General features: G+C 36.7%; 1 protein-coding gene across 3 annotated transcripts in view; it reads right to left on the bottom strand.

Moving 5' to 3' along the window:
- The window catches only part of LOC137392837 (lysophospholipid acyltransferase 2-like), a 28,421-nt gene extending 11,184 nt beyond the window's left edge, over positions 1–17,237 (bottom strand). Inside the window, exons 1-8 of one of the 3 annotated variants that reach the window (XM_068079173.1) lie at positions 16,984–17,237; positions 8,779–8,894; positions 8,444–8,589; positions 7,466–7,543; positions 6,916–7,008; positions 6,431–6,538; positions 2,048–2,180; positions 122–212 (exon numbers count right to left, since the gene is read on the bottom strand). In XM_068079173.1, coding sequence (XP_067935274.1) covers positions 122–212; positions 2,048–2,180; positions 6,431–6,538; positions 6,916–7,008; positions 7,466–7,543; positions 8,444–8,589; positions 8,779–8,817 — 688 coding nt within the window. In that variant the 5' untranslated portion in view covers positions 8,818–8,894; positions 16,984–17,237. Of the gene's footprint in view, positions 1–121; positions 213–2,047; positions 2,181–6,430; positions 6,539–6,915; positions 7,009–7,465; positions 7,544–8,443; positions 8,590–8,778; positions 8,898–9,899; positions 10,011–16,983 lie in introns of those variants that run through there. The other 2 variants (XM_068079170.1, XM_068079171.1) reach the window with 2 other exon arrangements.
- Positions 17,238–23,134: the final 5,897 nt, after the last annotated feature.

Below are 23,134 nucleotides of genomic sequence, written 5' to 3'. Positions count from 1 at the left end.
CAAGGTGACCTTTAGATATAGCATGGCAACTTTTCTGATTGAAAACTCACTACTAAGAACTACAGCCTGTAAGTGTATCTGCTGCAGCGTAGTTCGAAGAAAAAGAGTCAGCGTGACATACCGAGGTTATATGTAGCAGGATATCTGTCTGCCAGTAAGTAATGGAGGCCTAGGCACATGAAAGAAGTGAGCAACATCTTTAGCGCTTTCCGCTAAAACAAGGAGAGCAAAATATGTAACTCTCATGCTTACACAGTTACCGGTTTATGTTAAGGCACAATGCGCTATAATTTACAGATATGATAAGATGAAAGCCTGATTCAATGATTAAACCCAACACTGTTTACCAACAAACACTGGCCAGAGCGATGACATGTCAGTTTGTTTAACTATTGCGCAAGCACCTTTTGGGACTGTCACTTAAAAAATGTTTAGTGTTTCTGAGATGCCTTATACAGAATCACAGTGTTAGAAAGCATGATGCCATATAATTCAGCCAGTAATAAATGAGTCATAGCGAAATAGTAGAAAGTCTGTAAAGACAATCTCAAATATGATTCATAGATATGAAAGGTCAAGCTAAAGGGAAGCGCTCTAGAGCGTCTGATCAGTGGCTCACCAATATCTCTACAGAGGATACTGTTATAGATATGCACCAACTAGTCAGCTGACTTTAGTCATCTGACAGGAATAACAAGTAACCAGTGAGGAAAGTTCCATATCCTATGAGCTATCCTAAATAGATTCCATGAATAAGATAAGATAAGACAAAGCATCAATCACAACAACAACATGTGCAATACATAAAAACATCATGGGTATTTTTAGCTAATGTCTAGCATTGTAGCACTAAGATCTCCTGCATCATCAAGCTGTGTGAGCTCAAGTTACAGTAACAGCCCATGGTACAGAGAGTTACAGTAACAGCCCATATTACAGAGAGTTACAGTAACAGCCAATGGCGCAGAGAGTTACAGTTGCAGTTCATGGTACAGAGAGTTACAGTAACAGCCCATGGCACAGAAAGTTACAGTAACAGCCCATTATACAGAAAGTTACAGTAACAGTCCATGATACAGAAAGTTACAGCAACAGCCCATGGTACAGAGAGTTACAGTAACAGTCCATGGTACAGAGAGCTACAGTAACAGCCCATGGCACAGAGAGTTACAGTAACAGCCAATGGTGCAGAGAGTTACAGTATCAGTCCATGGAGCAGAGAGTTATGGTAACAGCCCATGGTACGGAGAGTTACAGTAACAGCCAAAGGTGCAGAGAGTTACAGTAACAGCCAATGGTGCAGAGAGTTACAGTAACAGTCCCTGGAGCAGAGAGTTATAGTAACAGTCCATGGAGCAGAGAGTTATAGTAACAGTCCATGATACGGAGAGTTACAGTAACAGCCAATAGTGCAGAGAGTTATAGTAACAGCCCATGGGTACAGAGAGTTACAGTAACAGCCCATGGAGTAGAAAGTTACAGTAATAGTCCATGGCGCAGAGAGTTACAGTAACAGTCCATGGTACAGAGAGTTACAGTAACAGCCCATGGTACAGAGAGTTACAGTAACAGCCCATGGTACAGAAAGTTACAGTAACAGTCCATGAGACGGAGAGTTACAGTAATAGCCCATGGTACAGAAAGTTACAGTAACAGTCCATGATACGGAGAGTTACAATAACAGCCCATGGTACAGAGAGTTAGAGTAACAGCCCATGGTACAGAGAGTTACAGTAATAGCCCATGGTACAGAGAGTTAGAGTAACAGCCCATGGTACAGAGAGTTACAGTAACAGTCCATGGTACAGAGAGTTACAGTCACAGTCCAGAGTGCAAAGAGTTACAGTAACAGCCCATGGTACAGAGAGTTACAGTAACAGTCAATGGTACAGAGAGTTACAGTAACGGTTCATGGCAAAAAGAGTAAAATCTTTACAAATAGCTTTAGCTTATAGAACCAGAAATGAAAACTATTACAAGGACCATCTATTAAAATCTCATTTTCAATAGAAGTTGCACGTCTTCAGTCTTTAGGAATGATACTTACCGCCGGCCATTTTGATTTGTACTGCGCTCCTTTAATAAAGCTAATATAGTCATTGAAGTGGTATGCAGGCCCAAATAGGACTCCAAGAAAACAGAAGGAAAAGCAGAAATACTCATAAAATGATGGAAGGAATCTAAAAAATAAAGTCCAATTGCAAAATTATTAATTAGCAATCGAAATTGACCGTTTCACCTGTTTAAAACATAATAGTCTATGTGAGACAAGTGTGGATAACGCGTGAAAGTGAGAGACATTTTTGTAAAAGAAAAATCATTTTTGTGCAATAAAGATGCAGAGGCCATGTCAGGCAGATGTACAATGTACAGCCTATGTCTGACAAGTTTGCGATCTATGTCAAATAGGTATGTAAACAATATTAGATAGGTGTATAATCATGTCAGATAGGTGCGTAACCCATGTCAGATAGGGGTGTAACCCATGTCAGATAGGTGCGTAACCCATGTCAGATAGGTGCGTAACCCATGTCAGATAAGTGCGTAACCCATGTCAGATAGCTGCGTAACCATTGTCAGTTAAGTGTGTATCCCATGTCAGATAGGTGCGTAAACCATGTCAGATAGGCGTGTAACCCATGTCAAATAGGTGTATTACCCATGTCAGATAGGTGCGTAAACCATGTCAGATAGGTGCGTAACCCATGTCAGATAGGTGCGTAACCCATGTCAGATAGGTGCGTAACCATTGTCAGTTAGGTGTGTAAACCATGTCAGATAGGTGCGTAAACCAAGTGAGATAGGCGTGTAACCCATGTCAAATAGGTGTGTTACCCATGTCAGATAGGTGCATAAACCATGTCAGATAGGTGCGTAACCCATGTCAGATAAGTACGTAACCCGTGTCAAATAGGCGCGCAACCCATGTCAGATAGGTGCGTAACCCATGTCAGATAGGTGCGTAACCCATGTCATATAGGTGCGTAGCCCATGTCAGATAGGTGTATAACCTGTGTCACACACGTGTAACCAATGAATGATAGGTGAGTAAAGAATGTCAAACAGGTGTGTAACCAACCTCATATTATAAATATGTCAAACAGGCGTGTAACCAACCTCATATAGATATGAAATCTATGTCAAACAGGTGTGTAATCTGTGTTAGACAGGTACAATAGATATATGCTAAACAACTAAATAAGACCTTGATAATGGTCAATGTATTCTGAACTAAAAGAACTAACAGCTCCTACACAGCTTGCTTTCAAAAAAGCTCTCACCGACCAAAAGAAAATTAATCATAGTTGTTCAATCGCTATAATATAATTTTAAGGGACATAGCGGATAAATATACACCAAGCCAATAGATTGCTTATTAGCCACAATTTGTACGCATATCGGGGTATTGTATGTATGGGTTTCTTGTGGCAAAGGTTACAGTCATCACAACTACGCGCATCAGGTGAATAAGTAATGCTGAGTCAATGAGGAACTAAAAAAGGAGAGACAGTTTTAGATTTCAAACTTCTGATAAACATGGCAAGCCTGTTCCGACAACTGTAACTAGTGACAATGTTTCCCCCTTCAGGTTAAACACGCACAAGCTTTTTATGGTCTGTTTTTTACATCATGTTATTCATACAAATAGAATTACAATGTTAAATCAATCATTAAACAGTGATGAGTGTAGAACAACGCCCATGCAGAAAGAGATATGAGAACACAGAACACTTTGAAAGTGAGCATTGAGTCACACAGCTCCTCCTACCTTTACCTTATGAACGGGGATGCCTTCTTAACCCTTGATATTACCTAACAAAATGGCAGCCAACCAATATTCTATTGCAAATGATGATATCGGTAGTATAGAAGACCCAAAAAAAACAATTGTCAGCTTATACTGCATCCGCTGAAAGAACTCCGTATTGGTATCAAACTGTACTCTGTAAGGCAACCATTCTAATATGTATATTGAATGCTACTCAGTGGACACGGGATTCTTAATCACCTGAAACTGAGCCATACATCAATGGAGCTAAAACTAGTAGGTTGGACACATCAGTCAGAAGAAGTAACAACTGAATGACTTCAGTTATTTGGTTCAACCAGGTGTAATCGAATCTCGTAGCTGATTAGAGATTTTATTATTAGCGAATACAATATTGAATTTATTTATTTACACATGACGGTACAGTGATGGTTGAGAGTGCTAAATTTGCTCACTCGGTTGCTCCTTGTAAACTTTGATTGAGATCTGAAAACTTCAGCAGTTTCGATTCGGTTGTAACGTAGACACATGTCAAAACTACTCCTAAATGGATTTCAATTCAGTTTCAAACTACCCAAGCAACCAACATGCATGGAGGCAGCAACTGCTACCTAAAACCTGTATTTACTAACCCCACCAGCTTTTACCTCCCACGCTAATGCTAAATAGTTTCTAGGAGCGGTGCTTTTAACCACTAAACATGGCAATAATTTGTAGAGAAATCCGCACGATCAGAGTAAATCTCAAGGCTGGAGTGAGTTGAACAAACCAGCTCGTAGTATCAAGATTGCTGTCACAGCGCAACGGTTACGCGTAGTCAGTCCAAAATGGGCTCCGTTAAGAAAGACTCGAGATTAGGTTAGTGCAAGGATATGACAATTACAGTTCTAAAACATTGCTAGTACTTAAACTAAGGTTGTGAAGATTTTACCATTCCCTCAACTATTAGCACTATACCCCAAGACAACTCTCAGTCGCTACAAACACAAAATTGAAAACTTGACTAAAGTTGCATTTACACCAAGATAATTTATCGGAGTTTCTTCCACGCCGACACATCGGCACAAGATCGGTGAATTGCTGTATACCGTGTTTGGCCAAATTTTGATGGCCATCACTGACAGAATACAACACGAATTTGACCAATCATATCTGGCAATAATGCAGAAAATATGATGGTGATATACTCTGTTCTCCGAAAGAATAAGTTAAAAATAGCATTAGGCGCATTTGAACCAGAGCGATTTAAAAACAATACAAATTAGTAATAAACAATTATTATGCATACATACACATGGTATGTAGCAACCGAGTCTCTAGTGTGTTTATGCTGATAAATAGTCAAAATGGAATGGATATCGATGCTGTATTTAATTGGCTAAAAAGGTCAGACATTTTGTATAGTCAGATTTTGAGTGGGTTTGGTGTAAAGACTTTGCTGAAACGTATTTCAAATCATAACGAGACTAGAAGACTCTTTAACTAATAGAGCGGGAACACAACTCTGACTAATCATGCATGTAAACATCCCTTAATGGTATGTACTAGAAGAATATTTCTCCTTCCATATTTTCAAATGTACCAAACCTACCTACAGATAGTGACAACATGCGCTTAGTGACCAATAGGAGACAATCTTCACCCAGGAATTATCTACACCTGAAAGAAGAGATAACCTGTACAATGAGTTAATGTGGAGCTAAACTTCTCTGCACTTTTCTTTTCTGCACTTTGTCTAAATTAGACAGAGTACTGAAGGGATAGACTGAGTATAGAAGAGATAGACTGAGTATAGAAGAGATAGACTAAGTGTAGAAAAGATAGACTGCTGATGTAGAGATAGACTGAGTGTAGAAGAGATAGACTGAGGGTAGAAAAGATAGACTGAGTGTAGAAGAGATAGACTGAGTATAGAAGAGATATACTAAGTGTAGAAAAGATAGACTGCTGATGTAGAAGAGATAGACTGAGTGTAGAAGAGATAGACTGAGTGTAGAAGAGATAGACTGAGTATAGAAGAGATAGACTGAGTTTAGAAGAAATAGACTGAGGGTAGAAGAGATAGACTGAGTGTAGAAGAGATAGACTGAGTATAGAAGAGATAGACCGAGTGTCGACTGAGTGGAGATAGACTGAGATGAGATAGAAGAGATAGACTGAGTGTAGAAGAGATAGACTGAGTGTAGAAGAGTTAGACTGAGTGTAGAAGAGATAGACTGAGTGTAGAAGAGATAGACTGAGTATAGAAGAGATAGACTGAGTATAGAAGAGATAGACTGAGTTTAGAAGAGATAGACTGAGTTTAGAAGAGATAGACTGAGGGTAGAAGAGATAGACTGAGTGTAGAAGAGATAGACTGAGTATAGAAGAGATAGACTGAGGGTAGAAGAGATAGACTGAGTATAGAAGAGATAGACTGAGGGTAGAAGAGATAGACTGAGTTTAGAAGAGATAGACTGAGTTTAGAAGAGATAGACTGAGGGTAGAAGAGATAGACTGAGTGTAGAAGAGATAGACTGAGTATAGAAGAGATAGACTGAGTTTAGAAGAGATAGACTGAGGGTAGAAGAGATAGACTGAGTGTAGAAGAGCTCAGGTGCTAGACAGTGATCAAACACCTTCAACCTGTTGCAGTCTCAACACGCTGCTAATAATTCTTACTTGAGTTGATGTTTAAGCTGCTGTGTAGTCATTTGGGAGTCCAGCTTTGCACTGTCATCCAAAGAAAATGCTGCGCAGGTTAACTTTATGGCCATGACCATAAGAGAGCTAAAAGCATACAAATATCAACATTCTCTATCTATACGTACAAGGTCTTTATATCAACCACAAAGTAGAACTTCAATTGGTCAAAGACATAGAAAGGAAATCTTTGAACAATCATGAAGCCTTCAGCTCTTCATAAAGCCTTCAACATCTAACCTAATTGCTGCAGAGTTGTTGAGTAATTAATTGGTGTAGGAAAACAAAAGCCTCACCCCTAGAATAACAGTTGACAAGGTAACATGTTTGCTTTACAGTTTGGCACTGAAGATTAGACATTACATAACCTTGATGCTATAATGGATAAGAATGGTCTTACGCTGATAAGATGAGAAGGCAAAGTGACCCTGAATATAAAGGAGAACAAATGAATGTTATCTCACTTGGACACTTCGACCCTGTACTGCATATAATGGTAGGTGTAGGCGTGAAGATGCACCGCTAGCACATGGCCAATACAGGCAATCAAGACAGTCCTACAATGAGGGCAGCTTTGTCTTACAAAGACAAGTAAACTTGAGTGAATAACAAATAATGCAAGGAATCCATAGTACAAAGTACTAATGTACCCAAGTATATACACTACTACAGTATCATATTATATAGAGTACTACAGTACCTAAGTATATAAAGTACTACAGTACCCAAGTATATAAAGTACTACAGTACCCAAGTATATGGAGTACTACAGTACCCAAGTATATGGAGTACTACAGTACCTAAGTATATAAAGTACTACAGTACCCAAGTATATAAAGCACTACAGTACCCAAGTATATAAAGTACTACAGTACCTCAGTATATAAAGTACTACAGTACCTAAGTAAATAGAGTACTACAGCACCCAGGTATATAGAGTACTACAGCACCCAAGTAAATAGAGCACTACAGCACCCAGGTCTATAGAGTACTACAGGCCCATAGAATACTCACCACCCACGAACTGGAGATGGCAAGTAGAGCAGAAAAAGATAAACAATGGAAGACATGGCGAAGAGATGGAGTGACTCTCTGAAAGTAAAAATTCGTAATTGAAGCATAAAGCGTAGAATAAATGCAACAGCACAGCTGCACAATGTGTATATATATACTATATATATACATATGTATATATACAGTATATATACAGTATATATATACAGTGTATATATACAGTATATATATAATATATATACAATGTATATATACAGTATATATATATATGTATATATATACTGTATACACATATACTGTATATATATATACAGTATATATACATATATATATATACATGTATATATATACAGTATATATTATCTTTCTATTTTTCTATTATCTACCTTATCAATTCTACTATAGTGAATACAATGTAACACGTAATGCTAGCAAGATCCACACTGGCCAAGCAAAGCAGGAAGTGTGACTAAGTCCGAATTCTGATTAGCATTGTATGACAGGTGCTTGTTTATTAGATGCCATTAGTTTCATATCAAGTTTCTCATCAGCACTGCATTCAAACAGCATCATAAGTTAATCGGTCTTAAGCTACCATAAATACTTGTAGTTGTGCAGGAGGGAGGTGCTATAATATCTCATAGTAGGCCTATTTGTGCCGTTATTGAATTCTAAGCACATTGGGTTGAAATAGTACCATCACATTAAACTGTTCTCAAGGTCAAGTAGATGAACATTTAGAGGGCCAATATATATGCACGGCTACATCAGGTTGAGCAAGAATGAGACCTCAGAGAAATTTCGATATGTTATAGTTAAACTGCAGCAGAACTGCTCTTGTCAATAATAGCACAAAATCTCAAGAAAGACAAATCTTTGCGAGCGCATAGGTGTTGGTTCTAAATATCTGAACTTTGAAGCGAATGGCAGGTTGCAAAGACACTATTCTATATGCAAATCAACGTTATATGTACTCACTTGCCATAACATACGATAACAATAGCCACTCCGATAGAGACAGAAACAGCATGGCGCGCCTTCACGCTGCTCGTTTTTATATGTAAAAAGTGATAGAATATAACGGCTGCCAGCAATGAAAAGCCTTGACACCCTAGGGCAATAACCTGCAACAAGCATCACCGAATGGTAACACGTCTCTATAGCGGGACGGACACCTGAATATGCATGATGAACAAGAGGAGTAGTAAACGATAATCAAAACCCAATCAAAAAGCAGTAAGCTACAAGGTTTTGCTAATAGTAGCGTGTATTATATATGCGGTAGGAGGTTAGATAAAAAATGCAGCTCTTACCTGATCAAAGGGTACCTCATCTAACATCTGAAGAGACATCTCTTCAGAACAAGATCCCACATAAAGCTATAAGCGAAGTGAAGCCATTGCTCTTAGACATGTGGGTCTACTTGCAACTGCTAGAACATAAATAGAGCATACAGTACACCGTGTAGAATAATGAAACACTACTGCATCCATTGAATGATATGTTTATGATTTTTTGGCTAGGTCAACAATGTAACTTCCAAAAACTACCAAATTCCATTTATGGTAATTTTATGAATTTTTCACAAAATGGTCATAACCAGAAACAACAAGGCTTAAAATGTTTAACTTCGACCACACACTTAGGACAGTGACCAAAATATTCTAAACCAGCTTTTGGTTTTAAATCTGTAATACACATCCCGTCCAAAACCAAAATTCATTACATGATTTTGAAATTAAAATAATAGGAGAAATATATTTAGTTGTTTCGCCAACTACAATAGGAGTGTAATCAATAGACAACTTCAACAAAGCTATGGCAGTAGCTAAGTCAAAAATTACAAAAATAATTTCACTACAAAAAGATTTGTTTAGATTCAGAGTATTAGCTAGCCTCTAATGCTTATTCAGAGTCTGTGTAAAGTCACAGTGGCACCATTTTTTATTTATACTTGTTTTGTAAAATAACCTTTTCTAATTCCTATGTAATCCCAGATGAATGTACAAAGCATGGCAGCAATGCAGTTGCCAGTGTTTGTCTCTGATTTACTATTGACATATATGTGAAGTAGGGTAAAGCAAAGAAAAACCAAGTTTGAATTTTTCTAAATTAATTGTATTTGTCCATGTTGACACATCTTAGGAGAAAATATATAAATTATGTGTGCGTGCACATTGGCTTCTCAAAGATGTTTCAGAGAAGATATCTTGGACCTCTCAAGTTGGAAAGTTTATTTGCAAAAACTAAAACCCCTGCTGCCTGAAAATGCAGAAACAAGAGGCTGCACAATAACATCGTTTTCCTAGCATAATATGTTTGATTGAGCTGTTTTACATAAATAAAGTCACAAATTGCCATTTTAACCACTTTGAAAATCTGATTAACAACCAAATACTTTTGTGCCAGTACTTCATAACAAAAAACTTCATACCTCCTACAACGTGAGGAAACATGATAGGCAGCCGACCTTAATTCCTATTTCTTACGGCGTAGTCAACAGCTCAATTGATATCGCAAATAGTTTGCGGCGTATATCACCATAGGCACAGCATTCAAATAATGAGGCTAGCAGGATATCTTCATAAATACTCTCAACGCTATAGTTACAAGTTTGGAAACGAATTTTGGGAATGTCAGTTTTTTAGCTCGCAATAAACTTTGGCGTGGCTTTATAGAAAAATCATGTAACTATCAAGTCGCGCAGGCTATATGATTATAGACTGTTAGTTATTTTTCAAGGATGCCTATCATTCGGGGTTTTTACTAATTCGTCCTATCGCCAACTTTGTCTCTCGAGACAAGTCGTGCAAACAGTCGCGTAAGAGATTGGAAAGCTCGGAATAACGTCGAATCAGTAGGCGAAGGATAGGCGAGGCGTGGGTAGCGTAGGCGAGTGGTGGCTGTGATTAGAAGTTTTACAAAGGACAGAGAAGGCAATTTCCCTAGGAAATTAGTATTTTGTGAATGGCTAGTTTGTTTGGGCAAAACTTGTCAGTAATATTAGATGCAACTGTGAGTGTGGTGAACCCTAATAATAATAATAGTATATGTTACAGGAAATATTGATATGAGTAATGCTGCTATAAAGCTGTTCTATTCTGGGAAGACCAAAAACCACATAGGAGTAGGACCGTTCAAAACAAGAAATGTTTTTTTTCAACCTGAACAAGTTTAATTTAGTTGTTCAAATAACTTTGTTTGATTTACAGTTATAGCTTAAGTTTGACTTGTTCAGATAACTTATATCGTGATACGAATAACTTTGCTTGACCTCGCTTTTACAATTGCTCCTTGTAAAAGTGTTCCAACAAGGTCCTGCAATAAGAACTTTGAAATCAAAGAGTCGCTGTTTGTAAACTTTTGACTCATTTAGACTTTTAAAACAGATCTATTTATTGTATTCAGATAGCTTTTGTGTCTCTACAAGCTCTACAGAACCTAATTCTACAGCTAGTCTACCAATAACAGTGTAGGTTTATAGCGGGTTACAGTGTCTGACCGAACCAACTCTAAACTCATTGCTTCAGAATTGTGAACACAGCAAATTTATTTGACAAATTCCTACCTTGTCCTCATAGCACATTATGTGACAGACGTCAACAAAGTGTATCTGTTAAACTTTACTGCATCTATTTCTAAGCAGTTTCGATCAATTGAGCAATGAATCACTGGTTACAGTTTAAACAAAGGTCCTGATTAATTCTATTCTGAATGATCTACGCTTATACAACGCTCAATCTACTAACAAGAATACTGTTGAGGTCTTATTCCCAGTTTCATCTTTCCCTTGGTTTCTCTTTTTCATCTATGATCTTTTATCTTGTATGGTATTAGCTGATTCCAAGCACCCATTTATGATTTATTGTGCTCTCAAAACCATTATTAATTACTGAAGTATGCTGGTGTTCAGTTTCAATATCCAATGGAGTTACTGAGTTGGTACAATTTCTAACCATGTATACTACCATTTCGCTAAAAGTGGTTTTCTTAACCAGAGGCAATTCAGCTGATGACCTAGGTCAGGTACACACATGCTGAGCAGAAAACAACTGATTAAATCACTGAAATCAGTAAATACCTTCACATCTTCATCTTGGGTATGCTTCAGCGTTCGATTTTTGCAAAGTCCAGTTTTCAATTTGTGCCTATAACACCTTTGAACACCACTTAGAGGTACTGGTGGTACTTTTGATTCTGATTTGGGTTTTTGACCAGGCCTGCCAACCCAAGAGTGGGGCAATGCGTGAGATTTGGTATTGGGGCAAATGATGTATCAATGATAGTATATGTAAAATTGTGGAAATTGGGGCAAAAATCTCACGCATTTCTCACGCATTTTCATTTTTTATTTGGGGTGATTGCGTGAGTCTCACGCCCAATGCGTGAGAGTTGGCAGGTATGTTTTTAACTGAATTCGGCGAACTGATCGCACAACTCCAGTTTTCGAGGGCGAATCCACCAGATTTATCCGACAATGTTGCAACTACACAATTTATCCGACTGGATTAATGACGCAATAATGAATAGGCATTCTTCTCGAATCAGTCAGGGTTAAATTTTGTCACGAATCCCTGAAGCCTTTAAAATTTTGGCTTCTTTTTTCATTAGTGTTTATCATAAACGCTCAAAGTTTTAAATTATAAAATAAATTTCTTGCGTAGATACAATTAAAGCGATTGGAAATTGGAATCTATACTAAATGATCACATTCGTGTCTAAGATGCATGTGCAAAAAATTCACCTAAGCTTTACATAAGAAAATGTATAAATACTAGATCGCTTAGGTTACGATCACCTAATGTTGTTTGGCGTTCGATAAAAGAGCTAGTTCTTTTTAACACCCATTGTGACGTATTTTTGTGGCACCAAATAGTGTATTATTTGTTTTTAATTTTTTTAGCTAACAATCTCTTGCAATTTTTGCCCTTTTATCAATCATTTTATTTAAAAAGTTGACATCAGCAGTTCTCTATCGATCTTGTAGAAAAGGCCAGCTGTGTTACACAGACCTGCCAACCCAAGAGTGGGGCAATGCGTGAGATTTGGTTTTGGGGCAATTGATGTATCAATGATAGTCATAGATATATATACCTATATAGATATATATAGGTATATATATCTATGATGATAGTATATATAAAATTGTGGAAATTGGGGCAAAAATCTCACGCATTTTCATTTTTTCTTTGGGGCGATTGCGTGAGTCTCACGCCTAATGCGTGAGAGTTGGCAGGTATGGGCCAGCATCGCTGGGACGTATGTCACTGATCTCTTTCTTCTTACTAATCACATCCGCTCCTGTGCAGTAGCCTTATTGTGATATCCTATAGAACTAAAGATTGGGGTCAATAGTTTTTTCAAACTTTAGATTGCCAGATGGTGTTAGTGACTAGTATACAAGTGGTTAAAGACTGTAAAACAAGACAATATGTTATAAGCGTGCAGTTCGATGAAAGAAGAAGTTTCTCTTAGTCTCTGTATTTATGTCAAATTTAATTCCTCCTACACCTACGTTTCAGTATCCACTGAAACAGATTTACTTAAAAAATTTTTCCCTTACTGTTATGTCAGTAAGTCTGCTATGCCGTTCAAGAGAAAGCCATTCATCCATATCCATCTGGTCAGTGATTTTATCATATTTTCTTTTGCGGAAGCCCCAACAATATGCTTTACCATTTATCATTTCAAGTTGTTTTATATGCTTTTGAATGTATGGCAACCACATTACTGAGCTGTATTCAACAATGGGACAACAAATAGTAAAATAGGCAACAGATTTTGTTTTAGTAGCAGCTGATTTCAAAGATCGCATGAGCATGTGGAGTGTGCTATTATCTTTAGCACAACTATGGTTAATGTGAAGGTCTGGTGCAAGGTTTGAGCTGATCACAACGCCCAAGTATGTAAAACTTCGAACAAATTCGAGACAAGTTTGATTTATATAGTATTTGCAAGCTAATGTAGATTCATTGGAGATCCGCATAGATTGGCATTTACTAGGATTGAAACTCATTTGCCAGTCATTAGTTTATGAGACAAGATTGTTTAGATCAGTCTGAAGAGGAAGACTATCACTGTTGTTTTGTATTAATCTGTACAGTAGTGCATCATCAGCAAATAAACTAAGCTGACTATCCTTGGATATTGAGTTAGGCAATTCGTTAATAAATATAAGAAAAAGAAGAGGCCCCAAAACTGAACCTTGAGGCACTCCAGACGTAACAGGATGAGGTGAGGAAAACCCATCGTTGACTGATACCTGAAAACTACAACCAGTACGCCAACTACAAATCCAATCAATTACAGATGGATGCAGTCCAAGCATTTTCATTTTGAAAATTAGTTTATTGTGGCTAACCACATCAAATGCTTTGGAGAAGTCTAGTATAACAGCATCTGTTGGAATCTTCGAGTCAAAATTTTCAACAAAGTCATTCACAGCTGACAAGAGTTGAGAAGTGCAGCTGTGTTTAGCTCTGAATCCATTTTGGCGATCAGTAAGAATGCCATGGTCATCTAGATGAAGGTGTATGTGGTGTGAGATTATATATGTTCTACTACTTTTGAGATGGTAGATCTCTGAGTGTTTTGAGAAATTATATGTCCAGTGGAAAGCCTTTTTTATTTATATTTTTTAGTATTTCGATTTTTTTCGTTCTATTCTTTTTCTTCTAAAAAAATTCTGTTTGCATCGTTGGAATAGGCACATTATCTTTGATAGTCTGTTTTACTTTCGTATGGCCTTCATGGCATTTGTCTGTATCCGGTGTTTTTCCCAAAGTCTAACGTCATATGTTGAAATGCATTCTTTGATCGTACTGAGAACTCTAAATTTGAATTCTATCCTGTGATATAAAGTGATTAATACATATATATATATATGTTGTCAGTCTACGATTCTGTGCATAGGTATCTGGCAGAAATGCTTTTTCAAAATTCCGACATTGTCTCGGTACCTGGGTGCAGCTTTTCTGTACGATACAGACAGACACCATAATGGCACACACTATGGCGTAATGATCCGACCCTGTAGGCTCAGCAGTAAATTGATTTATATCAACTGAAGATATGACCAGGTCGAGAGTATTGCCAAGTATATGAGTAGAAAAATCAATTAGTTGGCCACGTTCATTAATTTTTTTTAAATCCAAAAAGTACTTGTGTACACTGGACTCGTTATTTGACCTCAAAGTCTGTGAAGGCCAGTTCATACCTGGAAGATTAAAATCTCATTACAACATTCAGAGTAGTCTGTTTTTCAAACCAGCTGTCAAGTGCTGCAACATTGCTCACTGAAGAAGGTTGATAGCAGCAACCTAGCAAGAATGAGTAGGCCGTATAGTTCATGGCAAGAGACAAAAGCTCACCTTCATCATGCATGTTAACATTTGTGTCTTGTATTAGAACAGAGTCTTGCACCGCTATCAAGACTCCCCAACCAAACCTTCACCACTCACTCTATCAGCCTTATATATTTTTTAGCCAGAACATAGCTTGCTATTTTTCACAGACAGGTCTAACTTTGTTTGTCATTGCCAAAGGAACAGTTTGTGTGAGTCGAGGAGATATTTCAGATAACGGGTGTTGTTCTGAATACCATTCGCATTCCAAACTAGCATTTTAATTGGTTTAATCTTTGATTGACCACTGTCCATTGTGTACTATTAACCTCATAGATATTTTATTTTCTGATTCGAAAGACTATAAGGTGCTTCAGCAGCCAAGGCTCGCCTCCTAACCCTAACCTGGTGTTCCTCTTCTCATTGCGCTTTAGTTAAGTCATTTTTAACAAATGATTGTCCACGATTTTCTAGACTATTGTGTCGTTTTAAGAAGTCATATTTTTGTGACTCAGTTTTGAAGCAAATTCTCACTGGTCTTGTTTTCTTCTCACTTTCTCTACTTATACGGTGTAACGTCATGCAACTTCAGGTTCTGCCCTATTGTTTTAACTATCTGCTCAATGTGTTCGTGCTGTCTTTCAATGAGACCTTGCGTGGTGGACTTACACTTCATTGTATCCTTCCCCTGAGTTTCCTCCTGCCTTTTGAAATTACATTCCAGTCTTGAGACAATATCAATAAAGATAAATTGGAACTAAGAGTTCAAGGAAGTCATGTCAGCATAGGACTTAGTGGTATTTACCCTTTCTCCCAGCATTCTTGATATTGCATCAACTTCGCTGTCATTTTATTGATTGTTGCAATTGATTGTTTCATTTAGCATAACCATGCTGTCATAGACAGTAGTGGCCAGCGCATAAAGTTTTTTACCTATCTCATTCATAATTCATTGATTTTTGGAAAGTACACAAACTCTGAGTTTTGCCTCATGTTTTATAATATGCTTGTTGAAGACTGCATGCTCTTGACTGGTTACATTTTTCCAGACCTCAAGGCAAGTATGATGAAAAAGGCTCGGACACAACGAGCATTGCAAAATTTTACATCCTTAATTCTATTAGAGCATTCAGCACTTGTGTCAAACTTCAACATTTAAGAAAAACTTCTCGTACCAAAAGCCTTACTTCTACCTGACATACTCAGACAGCAGGGAAAATAAAATAGCAATATACAAGAAAAATGTGTCAAATAGAAAATCAACAGAAATTTGGAAGGCATAAATTGAACGACTCAACAATATAGAATCAAATGAAAAAGAAGAGACAATATAACCCACTCACCGAAGACAAGCCAAAATCAGTACAACAAGCAACCACTCACTAGCAGATAAAAGACACAAAAACATGGAATTAAACCAAGCAAAAATGAAAATCCCACCCACACCAAAGACAGGTCAAAATCTAGCACAGTGAATATCTGTTTCAGCCTCTCGTCTTCGCTTCTTAATGAATGGTTTGGTTGTCATACTGTAGTAAAAGTATAAAAGCGTCGACTTACTGAAGTCAATGAGAATTTACTAGTAATAAAGTTTAGGTTTTTTCATGATTTATAAATCGTGCGGTATCTTTATTGGGTATGAGATTGACATTTGAACGTTTTCCACGTGTTGATTCTGATTTGCTCAAGCGTAAATTGAATCGAAGATACAAAATTTGATTTGTTTCACTAGCTGAATAGATATATCTAGTAGATAAGTCAGAAAAAAGCAATAAGTCAGGTAGTCCCTACTAGCTCAAGTAAGGTAGGTATAGCAGTTTGGGTCTGCTAGACACCCGGCAGGCTTAAACTGGGAAGAGCGTGAAACTTTACTGGTGCTGTCCAGTATATAACAATAAGAAACAGCCTTTGTTGGTATATATATGCTATTTCAGTACTGTATTTTCGTACTAGAGCCAGCAACGTGAAGTCTATAAGAGAATAGTTAGAACATGGGTAAAATACAAATCACGATGCTATAATTGAGTAATAAAACATAAATGATAATTGAAGTAAGCAACGTTCATAAAACCAAAATTCACACAACATCTCAACAATTTTACCTTACCACAAGCGGTAATCCAAATCAAACATAAATAACCAAATAAAATTCATTAATAACCAAATAAAACGAACCTTTTGTTCTCCTTAGCCTGCTTTAAGACTTCTAAATAAATGAGTAGACAAAAGCAGATAACAATATAAAGTTTCTATGGATAAGTTTACTGAACTCTTCTACTTCAAATCTTGTTGACTACTGATCAGGAAAACTGACCATATCCATCGGAATATAAAACAGGTTGCTGTAAACAAATAAAACAAACAAACAGGGGTTTTGTCTCATTGGCCACCAAATTTGGACTATCGATCCTACCCAATCCCCAAGCGGAGGATCAGCACCACTTCCTGCTGAATCATTGCCACACAGCCCCCTCTCGTTATGCTAGTGCTGACGACACCATACCTGATTCACTTTCTCGGCTACGCAACACACTGTTTAGGCTTTGTTTACAACGATACAGCGAGTCTAAATATTTGAACTTTGACCCTAGCTGTCAATTACACTGTTATCGAGTCATGCGGTGTATTATACGTAAAGTCAAAACAAGTAATGATTTGATGCAGCTACCGCTAACTAGCTTCTAAGATATAAATGACAAACATGCATGCATGGGATACGTTACAGTAGGCCTACTGCTCTCGTGCAACCACAAAACACAAGCATAACATTGTGGTTCCATACGACCACTCGAAAACCTGTATGATTTCCAAACATAATATAGTATTATTTAAAGCTGGCCAAAAACTACACACAGAACGATATCAAACTGATGACCATCTACTGATTTGTAGTTACATAATAGATAAAAAAATGTTTAAATGTACATTATATGATCATAATTTTATTGTACCTTATGACAACATTTCTTACTAACCAATTGTTAACACCAAGCATGTGAATGCGGCAAAATTTAATAAATCATAATGTTGTCAAAACAGAAATCTTTTAATATACATCATCACTATAATATATACTGATGAATTAAATTTGTTGGTTTTTTACAACCCAATTTATTTATTTATCAAAAATGTTCTCAGAAAGCAGACACCTGTTCGCCAAGTCCTGAAAATAGTCTAATCTTGAGTGTTTTTGATGACTTTCTCATAACTATACATTATTGATTTCTGATTATTGGTTACAATTATACTGTAAAAGTAAATAATAAGAATTGCTGGGCGCTCACTACATGTCCTTTAATTTTATTTGTTTGGTTTCTGCGGCTTTGAACTAAAAACACTATTTATAATGCTGAGCTGAGTATCTGTAGGAAATATATGGGTATGCAGCATATGAATACATATCATCCATGTCCCATGCTATGGGTGCCAATAGTAGGTGCTCTAGTGAGAGAGTCTGTACTGTTTTATGAGTGTACATAGTCTTTCAGAGATGCTGAAGTTTTGCATTTTTTCATTGTTTGGGGTATCAATTCTGTTAAAGTACCACTCGCACCTTCTGTGTTCGTTACTACTCCTACCCTTGCCTCAGCAGCATTGTGACTTTGCTAAGGGACATTTTAGGCTGATGAGAATTTGGTGCACTGTTTTCAGTGGCATATCAAGCAGCTACTGCCGGTGCATCTGCAACAAAAAAATTATTTAGTAGCGCATATACAGCAATCTCATATGTTAAACATTTTTTTTGAAAGATTCTGACTCGCCCTAACTCAACCGTTAATAAAGGACCACTAATTTGTTTTATGGTAAAAGCATCTGGGTGATGCAGTGTATCTACTTTCAATGGATTATCTTGGTTAACATGGTTTAAGTCACATGCCTTTAAGTTATGGCTGTGATGCTTTGCATTAACCCTTTCAGCTGACTTGTTTGCATTCACAGTCTTGATCTCTAGCTTCAATATCATCAACTATATCATTTGTCTCTGAAATTTTTTCTGTAAGCTTTCAAGTCCTGCAAAAGACGCTTTCTTTTCATTTCCATTTACAACTATTCAAGCTTTATAGTTTTCATTAAAGTTAACATGATGCCCAAAGGAAGTCATTATGCAATCTTTTGCATGCCCACACAGTAAAAAGGGCTTCATTGCTTGTCTGGCACCTCCTGGTTCATACATAGCCTTATAGAAGAATCAAGTTTTGGTACAATCACAACAGGGCTTGTCCATATGGCAGCTCTACTTACATGTAGGGGCCTACGTGTACCTTCTCAATAATATCTGCTTCAGCTAATTCATCTAAAGGTTTTTCTAGCTTATCTCGGAGTACAAACGCTACACATTGAAAGGTTCAGGCTACAAGTGTAATGGAACTGTCTGCACTAATTTTTATCTCGCTTTGATCTTGTAAAGGTTTTTCCAAAGAGTAATTTTAGATACTGTTTTACAACATTTTTTGTAGTTCACGCTGTCAGATAACAGTAAGATTTGCAAAATGTATGAGGTAACGCTCTTCAGCAGACTCGATTCCAAGAAGTGGTTCAGCTATCACGTCAATAACTAGGAACCTAGTTTCGCTGCAACTCCTCCCATAGGTCCTTGTGTACCGGTAAAATTTACCTACCACTTGTAAAGGGGTAGAAATAAGAAAACACCCTTAGATCTCCTTTTGTTGAGTTATTTGTCTTGACACTTTTTCCAAGACCATCTGCTCATCACATTACAGTCTACCCCAGTGTCAATAATGAATTTTGCATGACCCCCACCAATTTTTAATTCTACAATCCACTGTGATTATGCTATCTGCACTGAATCATTGCACGAAGTAATGAAGAGCTCAATGTTGCATAAAGTAAGGTAGTCTGTCAAGTCCTAGTACAATCATAAGATAGAGTCCAAACCGCTATCCAAGATGACCAAATACTATTTGCAAAAAATATTCGCAGCTTTAGTTATACTAACATTTATTTTACAAGCAACTAATCATACCAGTGAAAATCTAAAAGTTGATGTCTGATGGAATAGTCTGTGATAGGAGGGTGTCCTTATATTTAATTTGATAATACTGTAAGTTATGCAAAATGCATTGAAAATATAAAATGGATACAATCGTAACAACTACATCTATAATTATATGCAGCTGATTAACAAATGTTTTATACTAAATGATTGCAACTAGATGTTTGTAACCACCAAGAGTAAAAGATAAAATTTATTTCATCTTATCCACATATCTACTAAAACATTTATATGGTTGACAGTATTGAAATGATTGCGCTCACTCACTTTATTATGTATAGATGTTGCCATCGTTAAAAGATTTCATAAAAACCTAAAATAAGCTCTGATCTCTTCTGAGTGTGTTTTATCTCAGGATGGTGAACAGAGCATATGCCTGTTATGCGGGAAGATCTCCTGAGATTATTAAAAGCAATTTTTCGGTTCAGCGGATGATCAGGATTACTACTAATATGTTCAAAATGATTTGCAGAAACCCACAAAGTAAAATTATTCAAGCGTAGTAGTGAAAGCAAAGGTATTCTATTCTCATGGGACATGTCAGAGTAAATGATTCTTGATACACTTCATTGAATCTGCTCTAGTCTTTTTTCACAAGTAGGTGATAAAATTGTGTGCGCAGCAGGTACGCCATATAACTGCAAAGATCTGATATTAGATGTATACAATGTTTTCTAACTATCAGCATTGAGACCTAAAACGTTCAGCTGTCTCATTAAAAAGAGTCGGCTATTACATTTAAAGCTCAACTGGTTTACACGGCTGTTGAAACTTGTGTTAGGGAAGATAACTACTTCGTTATTTACTAGAACATCATTTTTATTAGGAGTGGACCGAGATAAAAAGGTATTCATAATTACAGTCTTACCAGCATGTAAAAGCATGGAATTATCGGAGGACAACCGGCTAGCACAGAGTACGGCACTGTTTATAGAATTGTAGTATCATCCTCATATTTTAAAGAACAAAAATCATCCATTTCGAAATCATCAACATAAATCAGTCATAGAACAGGTCCTAACTTTGTATCCTGGTGACTGCCAACTTGTACTGTACAGAAACATTGATGGCAAGGGATTGCAAATGACAGCGGTTGTTTTTTATTATTACTGAACGACTTATTAAATCACTGCTAAAGAACAGTCCTAATTTTTTATTTTTTTGAGTGACTACTAAGTTTTTATATAATTTCCATATGGTACCAATTGTTGTTTTCAAACGGTAAAGATTTTTCTCTGCTGTCTCATTAAGCATTTCAAGGGCAACACAAGACAGCTTAGACCCTTTCTAGCAGTTACAATGCGTAATTTGACAGTGAAGCACTGAGGCTTTGTAGTCCTGTGTTAATCTCGGTGCCATTTGCTAATAAATAATACTGTAGCATTGTATTGAACAGAAACTTGTTGTTTTTTCATCATTCAAAATTTAAATGTTATGTGTGGGCATTGTAAAAGATAAATGAAGTATGACGCAGCGCAAACAAAAATTCAAACTAGTATTGCTAATAATTGTCCACACATATTTTTGAAATTTTTTAGGTTCACTTTGAAGTCCGCCATCCACGTTTTAAAAACAGGAATTCCACAAGATGGTCTGTGTGTCATGTCTGGTTATACCTGCATTTCTGTACATTTGGCATCGTTGGATTCAACCGTTTGTATCACCATTAATTGATAAATGGTTTCCTTCATGGAGTGCACCTCGACTTGCCACAGAAAATGCTTCATCAGCACAGCACACTTCAGCTGTCAGTGCGAAATGTCCTTTTGGATCGGCAAAAGTAAGTAACGGCTTTAGACCTTTGTAAATGGTAAACTCTCTATGGTCTCACTGTTAGCCATTCATCGATACAGACGTGTGATGCGATTGCTGTTACTCCCTCAGATTATCTCGAACTTAACCACGGCAACTTATATTTAGCGAGTTCATTAACATGTCAATAATTTCCGGTACCAGTCTCTGTCCAATCTCTTACCACATACATTGATGAGTTGACAACTCCTATGCATATTCTCTAAACCTGTCGCTTAAACCCAAGTGTATAGTATAGTTGGTCCAAGGCAATTTCCGAGTTATATTCAGTCTGCATTGGAATATGTTTCGTTTTTTCTTTTGTTTTTGGAAGAAATAAGGTTTTACATAGTAAAGTTAGATTAATGTTGATCACTAGCAGACAAACTATGACTCTGAGTATTGGTCTACTATTGTAGAGTGAAGCCAATGGGAGTGCTCCTCACAAAACCTTTCCTGATGGACCTTTAACTGCTTCTGACAAAAAGACAGACTAGCAGTTTCTTACAATTTGACACCATCCCAATTTCATTATACGTATATTCAATATATATTGTTATACATGTATTCAATATATATTGTTATACATGTATTTAATATATATTGTTATACATTTATTCAATATATATTTGTATACATGTATTTAATATATATTGTTATACATGTATTTAATATATATTGTTTGCTTTCTTCAGTTTAATTGATATACATGTATTTGTGCTTTTTAATATTTAGACCGGCGCTAAGAGAAATAAAAATGTGTATTTTGTTAATGTCTGCATCTGGTAAGTGAGGAACACTGATTGAATATACTGTTGTGGTTACAATAGGTTACTTTTCATGGCCTCTAAATCTACCTATTCATCATCTTTTCTCGTATGATTCATTGGTGTCATTTGTTCTGAGCACACAAAATTCAATAGTTTATTTTGTCCATATTATTGTTGTTTTGGGCTTTGATATCATTTTAATATAATACAAGGCTCTACTAATGACTTTGTCTTCTTTAAGCTCTACTTAGGATGACTTGAATGAAAATAGATTGGACTTTTTTGCAGCTGTTCAATGCCAACATTAAATATAATAAGCATTGAATGCTGTTAGAGTTATCTTTTTTTGAACTTGCAATTGAGTTTTTAGTATATGATGTCTATTTAAGGAAAACTGACGGCTTATCTAAATCTGGGGACTAATCCCTGCAATGAAGCCAAGTCTGTGACAAACTTCATATCCAATAATGGCTCAGTGTATTTGTCATCTCACCAAGTCTTATCAAGTTCAGTCACTCAGTGTGTTGGGGATCTTACCAAGTCTCATACTATCTTCCTCTGGTTATTTGCTAGCGGCTGTAAACAAATATATATTATCTATCTATAGGTATCTATTAGTATCTATAGATAGATAATTCTTATCAGATGGAGTCTAACTCATATTAGTTTTCGCTGTATATTACCTGCACATTCATCAATTTTGTTGTTGGCACAATGGCGGCCAGGCTACTTGTCATTGTCATCACGTTAT

This window comes from Watersipora subatra, chromosome 4 (assembly GCF_963576615.1).
Source record: "Watersipora subatra chromosome 4, tzWatSuba1.1, whole genome shotgun sequence".
Lineage (NCBI taxonomy): Eukaryota > Metazoa > Bryozoa > Gymnolaemata > Cheilostomatida > Watersiporidae > Watersipora > Watersipora subatra.
This window is presented reverse-complemented; position numbering and strand designations above follow the sequence as displayed.